At 35.7% G+C, this 21,934-nt stretch overlaps 1 protein-coding gene across 1 annotated transcript; it reads right to left on the bottom strand.

The window, feature by feature from the left end:
* Positions 1-353: 353 nt before the first annotated feature.
* On the bottom strand, positions 354-7,193 carry LOC117395038 (uncharacterized). The gene is made up of 10 exons (XM_033993880.3): positions 6,849-7,193; positions 6,340-6,403; positions 5,761-5,874; positions 5,001-5,075; positions 4,843-4,905; positions 4,338-4,430; positions 4,203-4,262; positions 3,900-3,998; positions 2,080-2,211; positions 354-791 (listed from the first exon to the last, which is right to left on the bottom strand). The coding sequence occupies exons 2-9, from the start codon at positions 6,347-6,349 to the stop codon at positions 2,081-2,083; spliced, it is 645 nt and encodes a 214-aa protein (XP_033849771.1). The 5' UTR covers positions 6,350-6,403; positions 6,849-7,193; the 3' UTR covers positions 354-791; position 2,080.
* Between the last annotated feature and the right edge of the window lie 14,741 nt (positions 7,194-21,934).

The following is a 21,934-nucleotide window of genomic DNA, read 5'->3' as shown; positions in this document are numbered from 1 at the left end:
AAAAAGTGTACAATCCTAACATGATAGATAAAAGGGAAAACCTCTGGATTCACAGACTTAAGACTTTATTTCCCTATAGATAGAATCTAGAAAACAATACATCCTTTAAGGATTGGAACTCCACCTCAGAACTGTCTATGGTTACAGTGTTCTTAGAACATTCATCTGTAAGTCACTGTGCAACTTCCAAACTTAAACAACATCAATCTACCTGGCTATTTCTGTCATGTTGTCTGAAGAAGGTGGAAGCCGAAATGTTGTAATTTGAATTTGTTTCCCATTTTGCCTCACTGAGACCAGCTGTTCATGAAATATTTTAGCATCCCTGTACAGATTATCATCCAGTCTTCAAATATATTCAACATATTTTATTAAGCAAGATGTCTTACAAGTGCAGTGGTGCTACAGAATGTTATCCATTTTCAAAGAAAGCAGAGGCACTGGGGGTATAATGATAGATAACTGTCCCATTTTCAAAGCCATGCAAAAATAAATCATAAAAAATACAGCCAAAAACTTGGAAGACCATTTTGTAGTAATGTGTCATCTTCTTATTCTTGCCTAATGACATATTTAGATTTTTAAGTTGAAAATCATGACAAATTTATAATAACTATGTCTTCAAAACAATAAGAACAAATATTCAATGAGCTGGATTATTAATTCACAATACTACCACAAAGAAGCATTTTAATAGCGATTCTGGGGAGCTTAATGCAATTTAAAACAATTTCTGCAATTTCCAAAAAGCTTCAGGTACTGGTACCCATCATATCTCTTCTTTTCAGTACCTGAAACAAAACGTAAGAATTGTGGTTTTAATCTACAGTATGCATCATACACTGGGATTGGACAATTTATTTTTTAAATAATTGAGGAGTGCTTTAGCTGATCTTAAGGGATACATGAATATAAAGTTTAATCAGTGTATTACATTGTGGGTGACAGATACAGCGGGTAAATTGGGTGCTGCACATTTTAGCAATAAAAGTCAATTTTTTTAGCCTGATCAGGTCAAGAGATCAAAAGTTGTTGGGGGGGGGGGGGGGGGGGGGATTTGGTTGACCCCCAACCTTTAATGAATCTTTTACTCAAAAACTATTTAAGTCAGTCAATGAAGCTTTTCTCTCAGTCCTTCCTATGTTCATGCTTAGTGGGGAACAAATTCCTCATGCAATTTCCAATAAAAAAGACCCCTCTATAACTTTTGACCCCTTGACCCAATCAGGCTGAAAACTATTATTATTATTATTATTATTATTATTATTGCCTTGAACAACCCTGAGCGCTTGGTCTAAGTTGGAGGTGGTAGGGTATTAAATCCAAGATTTCTTGGGTGATTTGTCACGGAATGACCCAATAGATATTTTGGACACTTTAATTGTTTTCACATTTATTTGATACAGCATAGCAGGAATATTTAGCAATACAATAGAATGTTGTTACCATGGCTTTGAGAAATTATATATATATATATATATATATATATATATATATATATATATATATATATATATATATATATACAGTGTCTCTCAAAAGTATTCACCCCCCTTGGACTTTTCCCCGCCCTATTCCATGCTCTGAATACATCTGAATATATTTCAATGTCATTTAAATGGATTAATGATGGCAAAGTGCTGATTTTACAGCGGGTGCAGAATGCCAGATGAAAACCATTCTTTACATACGCTACATTTTTAGTGACCGCTAGTCCCACTTTACGCCAGCTAAACACGTTTTTTTGGCAGCAATATGGGTGTTTTTTGGCCACAAATCACTTTGCACGTATCCTTACATCGGCCCCACAGTGTGTTCTATTGTATCCCATGATATAGGCATGTTTGTAGAGAATCACTGTACTTTCTGGAGTATGCCCCAGTATGTGTGGTGGATTATAGAGAAATGCTGTAAAATATTGTAAAATAGCTATATGTTGTATTTAAAAAAAAAAAAAAAAAAAGCTATCATGACAGAGATAATGTATTGCAAAAAGACACGAACAGGTTTACTCAAATCAGCATTGCACTGACCTCATTTATAATATGACACAGGCTGTGAATTCAACATCACGCTCACCTCATTTATAGTAGGCCACCGATTTCTGGCTTTGACTGGAACAGGCCACTCTTAGGGCATCTTCTTCATCTTTATCTTCTTCTTGGACTACTTGTTGTTGAGGTTCCCCAACATATTTTAATTGCACTTTTCCTGTGGATAATTTTGTTAAAAAATGAAACTGGGTAATATATTAAAATGCACATTTATGTGATGGTCAGTCAGACATTTTGTTTGATGACTAAATCAGTGGAGCGCTCATATTGGTCAGGACCCACTTACAAACCCACTGTGACCATGTTGGATAGATCTCATGACCTAATTTCAATTTCTAAGACAATCTTAATCTTGGTAAATTCCCAATAATTTAGAATTGTTTATTTAGAACAAAAAGAAAGTGCAAACACATTTTGCTAAGCACAAATATTTGGTGTATTGGGAGATAGACTTACAAGCAGCTAATTTTCTTCTATTCGCTGTAAATATAGGGCCAGACCAAATCAAATTTAGCACTTTAGCAAACGAGGACGCGAAAGCATTCGCGGTAATAAAACACAAGAAAAATTCCAAGCAAAATCTCGCGGAACCTAAACAAGTCCTTTTCGCCCTTCAAAAAGCAGCTATCGCTTGTTGACTACAAGTGGGTTGAGAAGAGGGAGTGGTTTGCTAAAACCCTACCAAATCTACTCAATTCCAGCTATATCACATCGCAAGACTTTCGCAGGACCGGATTTTATAGTTAACTTCGAACTTGTCCAAAGCTATCGCGTATTAAGCAAATAGTAAAAAAATAAATAAAAACACTAAACATCCTGATATTTGCAAAAAAACAAAACAAAACAGTACATACATCAAGACGCTCAACTGACCTCATATATCGAACATTTAAAATTGAGAATTTACAGTATCAAATATTATTATATGTATCTATTATTATAATATATGATATTGTGTTTGTTGCACCATTAAACGAAACACTCACAAGCCCGTTTTGTTTTAGCATACTTTTTTTTTTTTTTTTTTTGCAACAGTTCGAGTTAAATGTTTAATAAAGCAATACGTATTATTTCTTTAATACGTACAAACAATGCACTCTTTTCTACTCACGGAGAGGTTTGCTTGAAGCAGAGTCTCTTTCAGTGATGGTTTTAGACATATTTTCTTTCATTTCTTATATTTATAGTAAACTACAACTACAGACAATACACTTTTTTTTAAGTCAATGGATATATTCACACGTCATCTACCTCTGTTCAAATTATTCCTTTCTTAAAGGCACAGTACTTCATACATTGAACTTCAATCAAACTCAAGGCTAACAAATGTAAACAAACTAGAATACTAATAAAGAACGAATTTTTTTAACCACTTTAAAGATATTAAAGTTTTACATTTAAGTTTTTAACATTTGGTTACTCTCGTAAAGTACTTCAACACGTTGGCCTACACAACATTACATGTCTGATTTGGTCCGGCCCCTAGTCGAGTGCTATTGCATACATAATCAATAACTACATCACGGTTGTACATTCAGAGGTTTAGTCTGGAAGCCATATTTGTTAGAAGGTAAAAACATCCCAAGATTCAAACAAATTCTTCACAGATTGATTTTTATACACCGTTTTGAGTTAATACAGCAACAACCAGTACTGTAAGACCACATATCTAGACTGTTCCACAGGCTTAGTCCAAAAGGAACACTGCTGACCCTTTGACTGGCCAGAGTAAATAGCTATAAAATAGTGTATACATTGTAGTGCAGAAGAAGGTGGTTCTTTTATGGAAAGATAAATTGTTTATAATATTTATTTCACTAAAAGGAACATTCTTATTTTACTTACTTGTCCTCAGCTTGCTATAAAAATAGGTAGTTAGTGCGACAGCTACAGTCACGACAGCCCAGAAACCGTGGATGAGCTTCTCTCTTGATGGTGAGTTTTCTGTTGAAATAAATGAATGAACACATATCAGTATATGATTAAAACGTTATATATTTTAGTCAAATATTTACCAAGGCAATGCAATCCTTGTTCAACTTGTAACATAATAATGTAATTAAGCATTTCAAAACATAATGACTGGGCAAAAAAAAATTTTTAAAGTACACAATTGCAAAAGTACTGGATGAGGTTTCTGCTACTCACCTGGCCGTATTTCTTCAAGTGTCTTTTTAATGAATTGCTTTAATTGTCGAGAGTCTTCCTCTGAAAAAAAGTGTATCATAAAGTGCCTGCGATAATAAAAGTAAATCTAAATCAAACATTTAACATTTAACTAACCTCCTCCTTCGTCAAGTTGATAGCTTAAATCTTTAACAAGTCCTTTATTTTGTTGAGCGTATTCCTGAATTGGTGATGTTAAAACCGGATTGCCTGCAATTATTAATTGTATTAGCTGTTAAAAAATAAACACGAGAATGTTCAATATTTCAGAAATAACAAGTACTGAAAGAAATTTCTGTCAAACACAAACTATTCATATTATGTACACATTTAAGTATATCACAATATTCTAAATATCCTCCTACATACTCCTTTTGAATAGAGTAGTGGGAATAGAGTTTGCAATATATATATATATATATATATATATATATATATATATATATATATATATATATATATATATATATTATAGCCCCATATATTTATGTGTATATTCTTATTCCTGAATACCTCCATAGAACATTACAACATTAGTGTATACTGTACAGTTCAATTCAGTTCAACATCTATTGAAAAGTAGCCTAACAACACTTTTGAATATAGATTTCTACTGTTATACTTTGTAGAAATTGTGAAATTTGTCGTAGTAGACGTTGATTCTCTTCCACCTTTGACTCCAGATCTGTAATACAAAATACAGGAGTTACAATGTATTGAACAAATAATAAATATATTATCTACAAATTCATATTATTTTGGGATAGTATTTTTGCTAACCTTGGCTTTTCGAAGCGTTAAGCAGTATGACATTCTGTTGTCCTAAACCTTGAGTGAATTCTCGAAGTTGATCATCTAAAGTAGGACAAAAATAAAAAATAAGATAAGAAGTTAGCGAGGACAGCAGCGATTAATTACAAATAAAAACTAAAACCAGCACATTACGTGAAACGTATCATGTAATTATATGATAGCAGAATGTAATTACATAAATACATAAAAAGGATCACAGAATTCCATGATACCTTTTTCATATAATTTCTCTTCAGTTGTGGTACGAGGCGATTTTTTTTTTTTTTTTTTTCGCCATACTTGACAGCCATACGCATCGGGTTCATATGAAGTACAGTGATGTCATGCTTTTGGATTGCAATTTGAATACAATTGAATATTGAATTTTCAGATTTCAGACTAATTTAATTTCATTCATTCATTATTTAGCATACATTTATACCACCCTAGAATACAGAGGTATAGTTAAAAACCTGTCTATATACAGATTAAAGAATACATTCAGGAGGAGGAGGAGGAGGAGGAGCCTCTTAGTTGGAAATTAAAGTATGAATGCTTTAAATTTCTTCTAAGATCCATTTTACAAATATCCAGATTCTGAGTAATGGTTAAAGCGTGATTTATTGGTACTGAAGATTGCTAAAAGCAGCGATTTTCAATGAGATTTCTCAATTGACTGCCTACAGTATCGAGTAATGGTACGCAGTATTAATATTACTACTACCCCCATCCACCACACAGATATTACCTGAAAGTTTTATTTCCACAGGCATGTTAATATCACCAGTTACATCCCCCTGGATAAACATGGAAATGATGTTGCTTCCACTGTCTGCAGCCAGAGAATAGTTCACATTACCCGCTAAAAAAAGAAAACACAAAACAAACCTTTAATTGAGAGAAATTACTGAGGTACTTTCTATTATTTCTGTTCTTATATAATGAAGAATGGTAAAGATTAATCCATTCCAGAGAAAATGTACTTAATTGATATTGGAACCTATCTGACAAAGGATTTGAAAGAGATATTTTAACTGGCATTCATACATTTCGAACATTGTTGAACACCCCTTTACCAAGACATAGCTAAAGGCTATATGGTTAATAAAAAAAAAAAAAAGTGAGCATGCTTTTTATGTCACAGTGGTATTAATGCAACTAATTTTTTTTTCTTTTTTTGAGGGACTGCATACACCTAACTGAAAATGGTGATGAAATAAACACACCCAACATGAAAACATTTTTAAACTTGGATATAAAAAACACACAGCTAAAGCGTGACACAAAGTGTTCATTTTCTTTAAAAAATACAATTGAATTTACTTACCACTCGCCATAGTGAGCAATAATAAGACTTTATCCACAGGGTGATTTTAAAACAATGTATTCCACTGTGAGAGGGAAACAATCACACACACACACAAAAGAAAATAACATTGAAATGATATCCTTTTCCTTGATGTATTACCACCCCCTTTGAGATATAGTGGTGGTGTTGTACATACGCATTACATACATAACTCTGAATTAACCAACCCAGCATCCTGTATATCCTGTCAGGCAAATACATTTATAAAAAGGAAAGCATTTGCAAACCAAGCCACAAAGGTGAGTTTAATAGTTTTAATTACCTAGAAAACAGAAACATTAACTGTTTTATTAAACTAAATCTACAGACTTTATCCACAAATAACCACTATAGATGAAAATAATGTTTATTTACATTCAGCTAAGGTTATAGGTAAGGCTACAAATGCAATTTGATTCACTGATAAAATTTGAAAAGAAACTCCTAAGGTTGTTTGAACATTTGTATTGCAAATATACTTTCCTTACCTTTCCTCAGAGCAAGTAACTGAAACAGTGGCCTCAGTCTTTAACGTTTTTAGGAAGTGAAAGTAAAACTTACAGTTGATTATAAACCATTACGTTTAAAGTGCAATACTTGCTATCAGGAACATCATGCAATAAAATACTAAACATACAGTATGCACCAGTGAAAACGAAACAGAAGATTGATTATCTACACGTCCTGTGCAAACAGTATACAGATTCAATTCCTGGCTGGAAGTGTAAGATCCACCAAACCTTTGTTTGGTAACCTGTTATTTTAATTCAACACCTTACAGGATTCATAACACCTTAACAAAGACTACAAAACACTGTATAACAATGTTAATAGTAATTTATAACATTTGGTCATTTAACTGCTGTAATTGAAAATTGAGAGCTATTAAATATTTTTTTTTTGTAGCATTATAGTAAATGTTAAGACAACAATGTTAAGAACAGTTACAGAAATGCTTTTTTGTTTTGTAATTTAGAAGTGTTACAGTTATGCATGTAGTAATGCAGTGTGCAGCTTTTCTGAAGGTCTTTTTGAACTGAAGTGTCCAATTCATATAAAGCACTGTATGTGTTGTCAATGCAGTGATGGGCTCTCACTCTGGCGGGAGGCACGGGTTCAGGTATATTCCTGACAGCGGGGTCTCAGAGCAGTGCCCCTGATGCCCCGCAGCCGAAACAGTTCCACCTCTTCACAGACCGGCCATTTTTTGATTATTTTAGAAGGCCTGCTGACGAACCTTCGGGTGTTTTTTGCTATAGGGCTGTTGATTTTTAGTATTAAGTATTCTTACAAATACTGCTATCGGTGTGCCCTGGTCAACTTTCTTCTAGGTCAAGCAAAGCTAGCCATTTTGAAATCCCGCAAGAACAGAATATCCTGCACTGGTATAGATGATGCTTTGTGTGAGTCCTGGATGCAACCAAAATAAAAGTTGATTTCTTTTATTACAGTATGGTTCAAGATATGGATCATTTTAAGATGAGGTGGTGCATTGAGTCGGGAGTGTGTGGGTTGGGTGAAGATTTAATTTTACATTTTTAAAAAGATAATGTGATTTTATCCCTGTTGCTGCCATCTGTGTTTCAGTCATTGTTGCTGCTGTTTTATGGTGTAGAATGTACTAGTGTTTAATATTTTTTTTTCTGTTTCTTGTGAACAAAATATTTTTTTGTTTCAATAAAGAGTTTTTAAAATTCAATTTTTAAAATTCAAGGCAAATTTGCCTTGAATACTGTATATACCAAAATTAAACAAGTAAAAAAAAAGTGATTGTGTTAACAGCACTACACTTCTGGGAAACAACTCAGACTTGTCTCATAAACAGAGCCTACAGCTAAAACCACAAACACCAGAGAAGAAAGATCTTGTTTGTTAACCTTGATAACTTTAATATAGTATGTCATAATAAGACCAATACACATTTATCTTTTATTAACAATCAAGATATTCTATTTTATAAGACAATGTAGTTTTAATCATTAATTAGGGATGAATGTCAAATAGCAAGTACAAACTTAGTCCTGCAATCATGATGAAGTCAGTTATATAAAGCTTGTGAGGTTGTTAGGCAGGAAATCTAGTACAAGTGCCTGGTACATTCATTGGTTAATTTACAAGCCTATTACAGACAAGTGCCCATTAACCTATACGGTATATAAACCTATTTTGTAAACTCGGTGTTGCCGTGCTTTCGAATTACCACATCCTCCCCAACCACCATCTCCGCACTGCCAGCCTCGTTCATGGAGGGGAGTTGGAGGGACGGAGTATAAGTGTGACTTACCAATTTCTTCTCTTTCGTAGTGTTATGTAGCCTTTGCAATATAATTATTTTCTCTCTGCAGAGTTATTCCTGACTGAATTGTAGTCATATTGTTAGTCCTGAAAACTTAATTTTTAACACTATGTGCTGTACACAACCACCATATAAACATTCAAATAAGCTTAGAAAACAAATCAAATCTAGCTGTCATTTTCATTATGACATTTTTATATATTTAATGCAAACATTTACTTTAATGTATTTGGAAATGTGAATTTTCACTGTCCCAGCTAAGTTTGATCACAATTGTAAAAGCAGTGACAGGACAGCATTGTGGGCCCAGGTGTTACTGGCAGGGAATGAGACTCAGACACAGAGAAGCTGCAGTTTAAGCGCTGATGCACCTTTTAATAAACACAACATAACACAAACAGAAACAAAAGGGCCAAAATAAACAGTTAACCAAGAACACTAATGTCAGGCTGGGCATTCGCCTTCACTGGTCACTATACATATAAAACAACCAACACTCGCAGTATAAACTCACTCAGTTTCGCTCCAGCCACATTCTCACAAGTATTTTGGCAGGGATTGGAAATGAACCCCATCCCTGCCAACCACCACCAAAACACCACACAACACTATTTACAAGCAGGGCCCTGCCCTGCCACAGTTTCTATAAGTATTTTTTTTTAATTCTAAATTGAGCAGGGAGTGTGAGATGTGATGTTTTAAATGGTGAGGTGGGGGTGGGGATTATTCCTGAAGTGTGTGGAGTAGTGGTTAGGGCTCTGGACCGGAGGGTCATTGGTTCAATCCCAGGTGGGGGACACTGCTGCTGTACCCTTCAGCAAGGTACTTTACCTAGATTGCTCCAGTAAAAACCCAACTGTATGAATGGGTAATTGTATGTAAAAATAATGCGATATCTTGCAACAATTGTAAGTCATCCTGGATAAGGGCATTTGCTAAGAAATTAATAATAATAAAGTGTGAGTTTGGATACACAATTTGTCAGTTTAATACATGAATACATAATACATTAACAGACATATGTGAGTTTCGTAAGACTGCTTTTCAGTTCAGAAGTTTCACTTTCACTGAACTTTTATTGACCTCATTACGCTCATTAGTTACTGGAAATGTTTAACCCATGAAACGCAAACCGAAACATCCTGTTCTGCACATGCATAGTAGTAGAAAGTTCACTGGCAGACTGGATAAAATGTCAGGTAATGCATCATATTACAGCACAATATAAGGCTTTTTTATTAGTTGTTTTACTGATTTTCTTTCCCCAAAGTAGGCAATAATATAAAATAAAAGAAAATGTGTTTTTACTTTCTTTTCAAAATAAATACTTTTTATATTGTATTTTCTCAATACAAAGCAAATTATTATTATGTTTTAATAATACACATACAATAAAATAGAATAGTTTTAGCTCCATTGGGAGCTTTAAGTCCTTTATGGATGTAGTGTAAATCAGGGGTTCTCAACTGGGGGTCTGCGCCCCCTGGGGGGCCTTGAGGAGGTTGCAAAGGGTCCTCCAAAAATAAACCAGAGAATGTGTTATTTTCCCTGCATGCTTGTGACATGCTGAAACATATTAGCCTCAGCATGTCATAAGCATGCGCAGAAATTAACACGTTCTCAGGTTATGTAACACGTTCTTGGGTTATGGTGTAATAGAGCTATTTCAGCGGGAGCACGACAGATTACAAAGGAAGAGGAAACATCGTTGGAAACACACACAATAAATATCAGATATAGATACATTTTTTATTCGACCATCAGCATCAAAACAACAAAACCCGCAGAATGATGATACAGAACTTCCTAAGTTCAACCGTAAAGGCTGAAGAACAGCGAGGAGGTGGTGTTGTGAGTAAAAAACATAAAGCCATTCTGAAAAATTAAGGAAATATGAAGACACCAGCAACAAGTTTCACAATGAGTAAGTAAAACAAAAATAATTATATAAATATAGATAGATAGATGGAGAGAGAGAGGGAGAGAGAGAGAGAGAGAGAGAGAGAGAGAGAGAGAGAGAGAGAGCAAAGAGCCAGCTGCCCAGGGATGAAAATAAGACTCCCATTGTATATCAGTTTGACCCATTCTTGGTTTTAGTAGTATAAGTTTAATAAGACAAACCTGAACTTGTTCATCACACTGGTGCTAATCAAACTCGTTGTAAAACCTGGAATGGGTGAAACTGCTATGCAATAGCAATAGGAGTCTTATTTCCATCCCTGATGTGCAGCTGGCTCTTTGAGCTAAAATATTATATATATATATATAGTGAACATAATGTGTTCTATAATTAATGTGGTAGCCAAATGTGTCTTCCAGAAAATGAAGGCGGAAAGCAGATTCAATGAAAAGGCAAGTTTAATTTGATCAAATAATACTTTTTCAGAATCGAAAACAACAAATAAAAAGAAAACCTGGCCGGCACTAACTATACGTTTTCTTTTTGTCCCTTACTAACCCTGCAGAAGCTTGCCTTCCACAGGTACAATAATGCAGTTGAAACAGTGCAGTTTCTGTAGTTATTTACTACATAATACTGCAGACCTTTCTTTTGGCCCAGTCTCAGCCCTCCTGGCAGTATTCCACGGTCACACCCAGGTAAGTCACGTATCTTCAGGAGCGTGCCTCTACACTCCCTACCATGTGTAATCCACTGTACTTTGCTTGTTCTTTCACAGGTCTCGTCCACCAACAGGTATCACGGTACTTCCCCAGCCAGCGTTCCCTCCTGCTACTCAGGTGTCCTCGTCCGGGTTGCACAGAGTAAGTATAATTAAGGATTGTAGTTCTCTATTTTATATCCACAAGTGAGCTCTGCTCTGCCTTGATTCCCTTGAAATTTCACTTTTAGGTGAAACAGCGCCACTCCCGGAACAGACAATGTACTGCAGCACTGAAGGAGTCCACCCAGTGTACTGCTGTACAATACTGCCACACCAAATAAAACAGTTCAAATTAAATGCAAACATGTGGTCTTTTCTGTTGCTTCATACAGTTCTACAGTGTTCCCTTTTTATTTTTATCAGCACAGTCCCAAGGGAATTACACTGCCTAAAACTAAAGCAAAACAAACGTCTTGTATCACTTGGTTTCTAGGCCTGCTGTGCCGACCTGTTTAATAACACAGTCCTTTGGTTCGTGGTTAACACAACACCCACTCACTCGTTGTACAGCGTTTTATACTTCTTGGTTTTACTTGATTCTCATCACAAGTACTTTGCTGCAATTCTATTTCCTATTCACAGTATCGCTGACCCAGTGTAGGCACTCTGCTTTGGCAATATTATTTTTATCACCATCCTGGCTACTCCATTTATTTACCACACCATGGTATGCGCTCCAGCACTCCACAAACCAACACAGGTCTGTAAATTTTCTTTCTTTGTAACCTCATGCACAATAATGAAAGCTGGTACTCACTGACTCCACTCTTCAGTTAGACAAACAGGTTCCTTTCTTGACTGTTTAATAGTTTGGTTGTCATTCACATTCTCCAGGAAATGACACGCCGATTCCTGTACGATACTCCATATAAACACTCCCAGTACTCAGGTTATTTTTTTTTTCAATCCTGTTGAAATCACCCTATCAATCCGGTCCTGCATCCGGTCCTGGGTTTAACCATCGTTGAGCTAAATGGATCAGATCGAACATTTGGGACCACGGGGCCCAGGTGGGGTTGAAATTCCAAGCGTGGTATTTGCGAACCCGCACTGCTGTGATCACCCCAGGTCTTGCCAATATTTCAGTCTTCAATTTAGTATAATCTTCTGCGTCTTTTATTGAAAGATCATGGTAGGCTTTTTGTGCATCCTCTATTAAGAATGGAGCTAAGATACCTGCCCACTCATCACGAGACCAAGCTTCCCGGCTTGCCGTCCTCTCAAAGGTTAACAAGAAGGCTTCAATGTCGTCTTCGGGGGACATTTTGTTCAACACTTGCATTGACCGAACAGTAGCCCTAGCAGGGTTTTGGTGGGGGCTTTATCCTAAGCTCTTCATAATTGCCAATCATTCTTCATGGGCCTCCATGAGCAATACTTCATGCTGCCGATTTACTTCTTGCTGTGCCTCTAGGGTGGCTTGTTGGAGCTCCTGTATCTTGCAGGTACAATCTTACTGTGCTGCGGTATCAGACAACAGTGCCCAAACTAATAAATCATGGTCTGCCATTGTGTCCATCTTGTATTCTTTAAGAAGTCAGGGTACTGTAGCTTTATTTTGGCTTCAGATTTGGCATCCCACTCTGCCACCATATGTGAACATAATATGTTCTATAATTAATGTGGTAGCCAAATGTGTCTTCCAGAAAATGAATGCGGACAGCAGATTCAATTTTTTTTGCCAACCGATTTCTTGGGGTTAGGCGCCATTGGTTCTTGTAACACAAAAAATGCTTCATACAAAATCATTAAAAGCGACTATGCTGACATGACTAGGTACAACTAAACTTATCAGCCCCGATGTAAAAAATGCATAGTTAATTTACATTGATTTAGAACACATACTATTTTCTGTATTCTAATTGGTCCAAATCAATACATGTACTACGTGTGTGTTTTTGGCACGGATGGCCTCCCATAGAATGGTCTTCCATACATCTCCCTTTAAAAACATGTGTCAGCATTTATCAATGCGTTAAGATGTCAGTCTGAAGAAAAAAAAAACAACCTGCATATCACATGTTCTAAACTGAAGTTCGGGAAGGATGGTAACAATTTGATCAAATACAAATGCTAACTCAAAACAAATTTTTGTTTGGTTGTTGCATCTACTTTAGCAGCGGCATCTATCCAAGATATAATGGATTAGGTTATATTGTTTACCATCAGGAGTCTGAGGAGGATTTAATCGCACAGTAGCTTCCATAGTTAGATGATAAGCTGATAACATCTCATCAGCCAAAGAAGCAGGCATGGTAACTTAAAACGTTACTGTAAGGAAAAACAGTAAACGTAGCGTGGGTTTTGTACTGAAGCAGGGTCAGCTGCTGCAGGAAAAACTAAGCAGTTCTCAAAATGACAATTTTAAGAATGGTGAAAGCAGAATACATTGAAATACTTGGGACTGTAATTAGAAAGTGTACTGCTAAGAAAAAAAAAAGCATTTAGGGAATTAAAAATGAAATGTACTTCGCTGCAGTAGAAAAACTGCCATTCACTAAAGAGCTCTCCGATTGTGGCAATAAAAAGAATGGTTTGGAAAGATCTAAAATATATGACAATGTGCTTGTTGTAGTGTATTTAATATCGTAAATAACAGAACAAACTCTCTGAAACTTAAACTGTTTTTTATATGGTAACATGTAAACATAAAAGCTGGCTGTGCTACATTGCACTAGGCCAAAATGCAATATTAACTTGATTTAAGAAAACATAAAAAATGCCAAAATAAACAAGCCATATATAATAAAACAAACACTACATTGATAGCTGATTTTCAACAACTGATCTTTGTAAACATATATTTTCAAAATAAATATAAAAACATTAGGCCCTAATCCATTTTAATACAAGATGCAGATAGAGGGATAATACAAGTGACCTTTGTGTCATGAATGAATTTTACAAACACAATAAATACACCATAAATATTAATAAATATATAGGCCAAAATACTACTATTCAAGGTAGTACACAACTAAAATGAATCAACATAGTTATGATAATCATATGGCAGTGTGTCACATGCGGTCTGTGTTACCTCAATCTGAAGAACACAAACAGAATTTTACCTTTTTTTATTAACTCATGCAGATTAAATCGGTCCTTAGCTGGCCCTTCCTTGTTCTATTCCATGACAATTTGACTTAAAATCCAACCAATGCGTTCTTACATTGTAAGACAATACTTTGGTTGACTGATTTATATTTGGGAAACACATCACAAGGTTTTACTTCATGTATAATAATAAGGTATACAAATTCCTTAATGAATTGATTTTGACAGAACAGGAAACAATTAACGTATTAAGAGAAATGGTAAAATTAAGAAATATAAAATATTAGTATAACCTTGGTGTATTTCAGGGGGCTGGAGCGGAGGGCTCCTCCTTTGTGTCATCCTGCTAAAATACCTGTCAGTCATCCTATTTAAACCATAGCCAGCTTCCTAATTCTTGTCTTGCTTTTCAGTTTGTGGTTACCACGCAGACTTGCAGACCCACTTAAAACAAAAAACTTTGTTTTCAATCGGTTTAAAATGACAACTCACCCGAGGCAGCTTTCATTTTCTTCTGACTCAGATGAAGATTTGGTTGTCTTCCTTCAACAAATAATCCACCAAAAACACTCTCAAAGACATCCGCCCATCCTGCTTCTCCTCCATCTGACAATGCCGCCGAAGATTTCAATCAATCCTCAGCCAATCCTGCTGCTTCAACCTCCGCTCATCCAGCTGCCATTCCTCTTCATCACTCTAAATGCATCAAACCTCAGGATAATCTCTTTAATAGATTCTTCAGTGGTCTCTGTGCTAGGGCTTGCTGAGTTTATGCTTCTACTGCCAATTCTACCTTTGTGTCCAAAAGCAGCCTCCTCATCAGCCTCAAATTATTCTTCCCCCGCTCGACAACCATCCTTTTTTAAGGAATCATGTGTCTGCAGTTTCTCCTATTCATTCTTCAGCTCCCCCTGCTTTTTCAACAAGCAAAGATTCTCATGGAACACCCATCAAACATTCCAGTGGCAGACAGCTGTGCAATCATTTCAATTCCTCATTCTGCATTTCCAAAGGATGCCACTTTTTACATACAGTCGTCGTCAAAAGTTTACATAGCCCAGTGGAAATTTATAATTTCTAGAAATTTCTTTGAAAACAAAGAATTTTAGGAAAAATCTTTTGTAGCAAAAGTTTTGCTTTTGTGGATGAGGAAAAAAAGTTACAATAAATAGATGTCTACAATTATTTATTTCAGCAAAACTCCATAAATTCTAATTCAAAAGTACTCATAGCCTTTGATGCTATGATAGTATTGTCTACAAGGTGCTAGAAATTAGGTGTGTTGTCTACAAGGTGCTAGAAAATAGGTGTGGAGTATGGGCAGCAGTGTGGAGTAGTGGTTAGGGCTCTGGACTCTTGACTGGAGGGTTGTGGGTTCAGTCCCTGGTGGGTGACACTGCTGCTGTACCCTTGAGCAAGGTACTTTACCTAGATTGCTCCAGTAAAAACCCACCTGTATAAATGGGTAATTGTATGTAAAAATAATGTGATATCTTGTAACAATTGTAAGTTGCCCTGGATAAGAGCGTCGGCTAAGAAATAAATAATAATAATAATAATAGGTGAACATTCTTAGACAGTGGGACAGGACAGCGTTGTGGGCCCAGGTGTTACCGGCAGGGAAGGAGACTTAAACACAGAGAAGCTGCAGTTTAAGCGCTGCTGTCCCTTTTAATAAACAAAAATAACAAACAAAACAGAAACAAAAGGGCACAAGGGTCAAAATAAACAGTTAAACAAACACACTAATGTTAGGCTGGGCATTTGCCTTCACTGATCACTATATAAATCAAACAAACATCACAGTAACAAACACAAAACTTTGGCTGGGCATTCAACTTCACTACTTACAATTATATCAAACACAAACAAAACTGTGTTCAATCACCAACTCTCTCTTCTCAAACAAAACATTTTCCCCTTCTTAAATACCATGTAGCTGGAGCTTAATTATCCATTAATCATTTTTTTTTTGTTTTGCAGGGATAGGAAATTAACCCCATCCCTGCCAACCACCACCAAAACATCACAAAACACTATTTATAGGCAGGGCCCTGCCCTGCCACAGAGAGTATAAAAGGGTTAGGCATAGGATGATTGCTGTCATTACCAACAAGTTAATATGGGAAAAAGTAAAGAGCTATCTGAAGACCTTTGGCAGAAAATTATTTATTGTCATAAATCTGGAGAAGGATACAAGAAGATTTCCAAGCATTTGAGTATCCCAATTTCAACTATTGTTTCTATTATCAAGAAGTACAAGACTCATGGTACTGTCACAACGCTCCCTCGGTCAGGAAGAAAGAAAGTTCTTTCACCAAGAACAAGTAGAAGAATTGTGAGGAAGGTTAGTAAAAATCTGAGACTGACTGCCAAAGGTATTCAAAGTGAATTGGCTGCAAGTGGGACTGGGGTTTCAACCATAGATTGAGTATTGCATGGTGAAGGTCTCAGTGGTCACATGCCAAGGAAAAAGCCACTCTTAGGAACACGTCACAAGGACAATCGCTTAAAGTTTACAAAACGGCATTTGAATGATGGATATCTGGTCAAAGGTTTTGTGGAGTGATAAAACAAAAATCGAGCTATTTGGTCACGCTGACAGTCGTTATGTTTGGAGAAAGTCTGGTGAGGCATACAAAGGAAAGAACACCATACCTACTGTCAAGCATGGAAGTGGTAATATCCTTCTATGGGGCTGTTTTTCCCCTAATGGCACAGGAAATTTAGTTCTAATACATGGTAAAATTGGAGGCTGTGTGATCCAGTGGTTAAAGAAAAGGGCTTGTAACCACTTTGTTTAAAGCGCAACTGGACGTTCCAAAGCACACATTAAAATCTACTTCACAATGGTTAAAGAAGAATAAAATCAAGGTTCTGGAATGGCCTAGTCAAAGTCCCGATCTAAATCCAACTGAGAATCTTTGGTATGTGTTGAATAAGGCTGTGCACAAGAGAAGTCCTCTGAATTTGAATGAACTGGAACAATTTTGCGTTGAAGAATGGTCAAAAATCACTAAAGAATCATGCCAAAAGCTCATTGACAAATATCCTAATCATTTAAAAGAAGTTATTATTGCCAAAGGTGCCTCAACTAGCTATTAATTTCATTTTCCTTGTCAGGGTATGAATACTTTCGAACTAGAATTTTTGAAGTTTTGCAAAAAAAAAAAAACTGAAATAAATACCTGTAGACTTTTGCTACAAAAGATTTTTCCTATAATTACTTGTTTTCGAGAAATGTCTAGAAATTAAAAATTTCCATTGGGGTATGTAAACCTGTTTTCAGCCCCTCCCTTTCCTCAATTCCGTATCAATCCTATTGGATTATTAGCTACAAGGAAAATGTCAGACAAGAAGCACCTCATCACTGATCTCTCTGCCCCCCGCGGCTTTTCTATCAGCAGCATTAATTCTCTAATTCCCTCAGTTTTCTCTTCATTACATCACCATATCTGATGCTATCCAATCAATCAAAATATCTGGACGGGGTTCCTGGTTAGCTGAAGCAGACATTTCAGGCTCCTTCAAAGACATGCCTATACTTCCTTCACTCCGTCATCTTTTTGATATCTGTTGGACGGGGGGCAATTTTACTTCGCCGCTAAACTAACTTTTGGATGCCGCAGCAGCCCTAAGATCTTTGATTCCCTCTCCGAAGCCCTCTGCTGGATTCTACTCAATATTAATTGCATCCCCTTTCTGTTGCACTTATTGGATGACTTTCTCCTTATATCGCCTACATCAGCCCCTCCAGCTGAAACACTCTTAGAACTCCGGTTTCTCTTCTCAGCCGTCGGCGTCCTCCTCTCACAGGAGAAAATGGTTCAGTTCACTCTCTTGAGTTCCTAGGAATAACTTTGGAGATTTGAACACTGACTGCCTCCCGATAAACTGGAATGCATTCGCTTTCTCATTCAATCCTCTGAGATCAACCATTCCATTTCTAAATGGAACCTTCTTTCACTCCTGAGACATTTCAATTTTGCAATTTGCATCATTCCTCAAGGTAGGACATTTATTTCTTGTCTTCATGCTCTCTCTACAACAGCTAAAAATCTCATCTCTCATATTAATATTACAGCTGAAGCCCAGAAAGACATTATGATGTGGTCCTCCCTCCTACAGCACTGGAACAGCCTTTCTCTGTTTTACGATGACTTAATTTCTGCCCCTCACGACCTCTCACTCCATACAGATGCTTCTTCTATCAGTCTTCAGCTAAATTCATACAAACAAATAGGGCACAAGGACCAAAACAAAGAGTTAAACAAAAAAAAAACACAACAAGGAGAATATATGTACAATGCAAGCACTTACAAAGGCCAGCCTGCGCACCACCTTCACTGGCTTCTCTCCTTAAGCACCACCCCCAAACAAAGGACTTGGCTTCCGTTATATAGCTGTGGCTGTAGCCTAATCGACCATCAATCATTCAAGGCCCCAGCCACATTCCCACGTGTATTCTGGCAGAGAGGGTTTTAACCCCCTCCCTGCCAAACCTATATTCAAACACACACACAATTTACAGAAACCACAAACTATTTACACTTAGGGATTTCCCCCTGCCACACCAGCAAAGTTGCTTCAAACCATGTTTCCTGGTCTCCAGGAACCAGGTTTCAAGCCACTGTTCCTGAAAATGTGTCTTTGTGTTCCCTCAGCTTTACCGTTAATGTGTGGGGGAAAAAAACATGCAACAAGAAAAATTCAAACTCTAGAAGACAAGAGACAGCCTTCATATTATAGAATTATTCAAATTGAACACCCCCTGTTACTTATTGTAGTGCTGGACAGCTTTCAAAGTTTCATAATTTAGTGGTAGTTTTGTGGTATGGACGAACATTTCATTTTGGAGGCTTCTTTGTAAACATAATATGCTGCAGAGGATGGCAAATGGTTTTATCATATGCGCTACTCAGGGTTAGAATACAATTTGACCAAAAGTGTTAATGAGGTATACCTGTATTACAAACTATTTACAGTCTAAATACACAATCATTTACTACTTTTAAAACATTTAAACCATTCTTGAACCAACTCTAAACTAGAGTGTTAAGCGACACAGAGCTTCTGAAATGGCCACTTGCATTTTGTAATCTGAATTTTTCAAAAGGACATTACTGGACATTTTATTTTCAGCCTATTGTTTTATTTGTGCTTGGTTTGATTAATTTACCTGTGGTTTCCTTGTGTTCTTGTTTACAAAATGCTTTATGGATAAATGAAAGGGGTATTCTAAAATAAATGTAAAATTAGATTAAAATATGCTACTAGGTTTTTGTGCATCAGAGTTTGTCATGATCCAGCTTTCCATTCCATGTCTGTCTAGTATAGGGGTTTAGCAGCGATACTGTTTTGTGAAAAAAGACATGTACTATTCTGGTACTCTAGAGTTAAATATAAAAGGGAAACAGACTAAAGCTTGGACAATTTGTTAAGAATTGGTCAAGTGTGTTGGTTGCTGGGTGCATGGCAAGTAACTGATCAGGTATTTGTTTTATTATAACCCCCATGCATAATTTCTTTACAGTACTTATTTTATTCTTTTTGTTTTGACTGTTAGTGTATTTTATTGATATTTATGGATTGGTTAATTAGGTTATTAAGTTATATATATATATATATATATATATATATATATATATATATATATATATATATATATATATATATATATATATATAAATCTGGTGATATAATTGCTGAACAACTGATGCTTAAACAACTAGAACTATTAGCACCAGTTGTTGGCCAAGCTTTTATAACCTAAAAGTTGGGAACATTCTAATTAATGACTGCAGTTTAGCACTGAGGTGAATTGACAGATTGGTTCACACTATTTGAGTTGATTCTAGTTAATTGTTCTGCTATAGAGCATAGAAGTTTGGGAATATATTATTTGCTGTTTATGTGTTTGGTGGTATATTGTGACTAATTAAAACTTGTGCCTTGATGTATCAATAGTGCAAGACTATTTGATACACTATAGATATATTTAGATAGTCAGAGGATACAGTATATTACTTTTGATTTGTGGAACCTGATTGAAATAGTTTATGACCTAATAATTTATTATCTGTATAACTGTTTAAGCATTAACACTACAAGCCCTATTCTATAAGGTTACTTGCCTACTTAAAGTAATCACTGATAACTGTGTAGCTACTACTGCTTATATTTGAACATTATACTGCAACTATATTCATTAAAGTGTCTGTTCCTACCTGTGTTTACCTTAACCATATTTGCTGCTATTTCAGTCTCTCTTGCCCCCTAATTGTAGTAAGATTCTTTTTAATAAACTGTATTTATTTCTTTGAAATTGCTGTTTCCGTTTTATATTGTGTGCTTGATATTTGACCGTCTGACCAAATATATTAAGAACTTATGTTCTTTAGATTTATTCTTTGTGGTCACCAGACCAGGATTATAAAAATAAAACCTGTTTGGATGGTGAACTTTGTTCAACCCCGCTTTTCTTATGTTCTTGCCCCTTCATTTTCATCAAGTTTGGAGACTGATTCAAAGATCTGCTGCTGGTGAGATTAAATGGCCAGTTTTCAAATTGCATTCAAGTAAAACTTTGTTTTTCCTAAATCAAATGGACCCTCTTGGCAATAAAAACAAACTCATTACCGTTAACAGAAAGGTTCCCAATAAAGACAGCACATAATGCAGATTTTTTACAATAAAGCACATCCTTAACTAGCCTCCAAAACCAATCTTGCAAAATCAAGATAAAAAAGGACCTTAAGATATTCAAAATATTGCCAAAATATATAAATAAAAATAAGCAATATTAGTTTTGACCTAGATATTAGTAGTTGACCAAGTACAGAAAATGTGTTAACATATACCCTACATTAATCAAATTCACTGATTTACTTAACGATGAACTTACTTATCTTATGTTTTCAATTAAAACAATTTTATATTTCTATTCTCGGCTTCTAAAGTTCTGAAGATGCACAGTACTGTATAGACATTACAAGAGAGTAGTGATCATTTTCACAGTTTTAAAGACAATCTTTGAAAATGTCTATAGGGATATATGTATTTTTTCTTTTAGTTTGAAAAGTCAGTTTAAAGGAGTTAATACTTAAGTAGGGCTTTGTGGACATACTTCATAGGACTACTGCTTTCCTCCATTAGGTGGTACTATAGTACAACTAGTGAATGAAGGTTCACCTGACTGCTCTTGATGGCCTCCAATAGCTATATCTCTGTTTTATAGTCCTGTAAAATCTTCATAATACTGAAAAGGATGGCCTTACAAGCATCGTGTGCAATGATTTATATTTCAAAGTTTAGGAGAATGATTTCTTGAAATTCGAACTGGAAGGCTCACAGAGTATTCCAGGTTGCTTTATACTTTTAATTTATACAACCATTTATATTTAAAACTGAAAAAAGTTAATCAAATCCAATGACTTTGTAGTGCAATACAATTATACTGATAAACTCTATTTTAATTGGTATCGCTGTTTAATTTTATATATTAACAATCTGTTAACTTTAGAAAAAATGCTTGTCACCAGACTATTTTCAAAATAGG

Source organism: Acipenser ruthenus, chromosome 3, assembly GCF_902713425.1.
Source record: "Acipenser ruthenus chromosome 3, fAciRut3.2 maternal haplotype, whole genome shotgun sequence".
Taxonomy (NCBI): domain Eukaryota; kingdom Metazoa; phylum Chordata; class Actinopteri; order Acipenseriformes; family Acipenseridae; genus Acipenser; species Acipenser ruthenus.
This window is presented reverse-complemented; position numbering and strand designations above follow the sequence as displayed.

Coding starts and splice junctions, on each gene's coding strand:
- LOC117395038 (XM_033993880.3), bottom strand. Junction 5,076..5,760: donor TGTGGAAATAAAACTTTCAG/GTAATATCTGTG, acceptor GTCCTACTTTAG/ATGATCAACTTCGAGAATTC. Junction 4,263..4,337: donor TCAACTTGACGAAGGAGGAG/GTTAGTTAAATG, acceptor ACTTTTTTTCAG/AGGAAGACTCTCGACAATTA.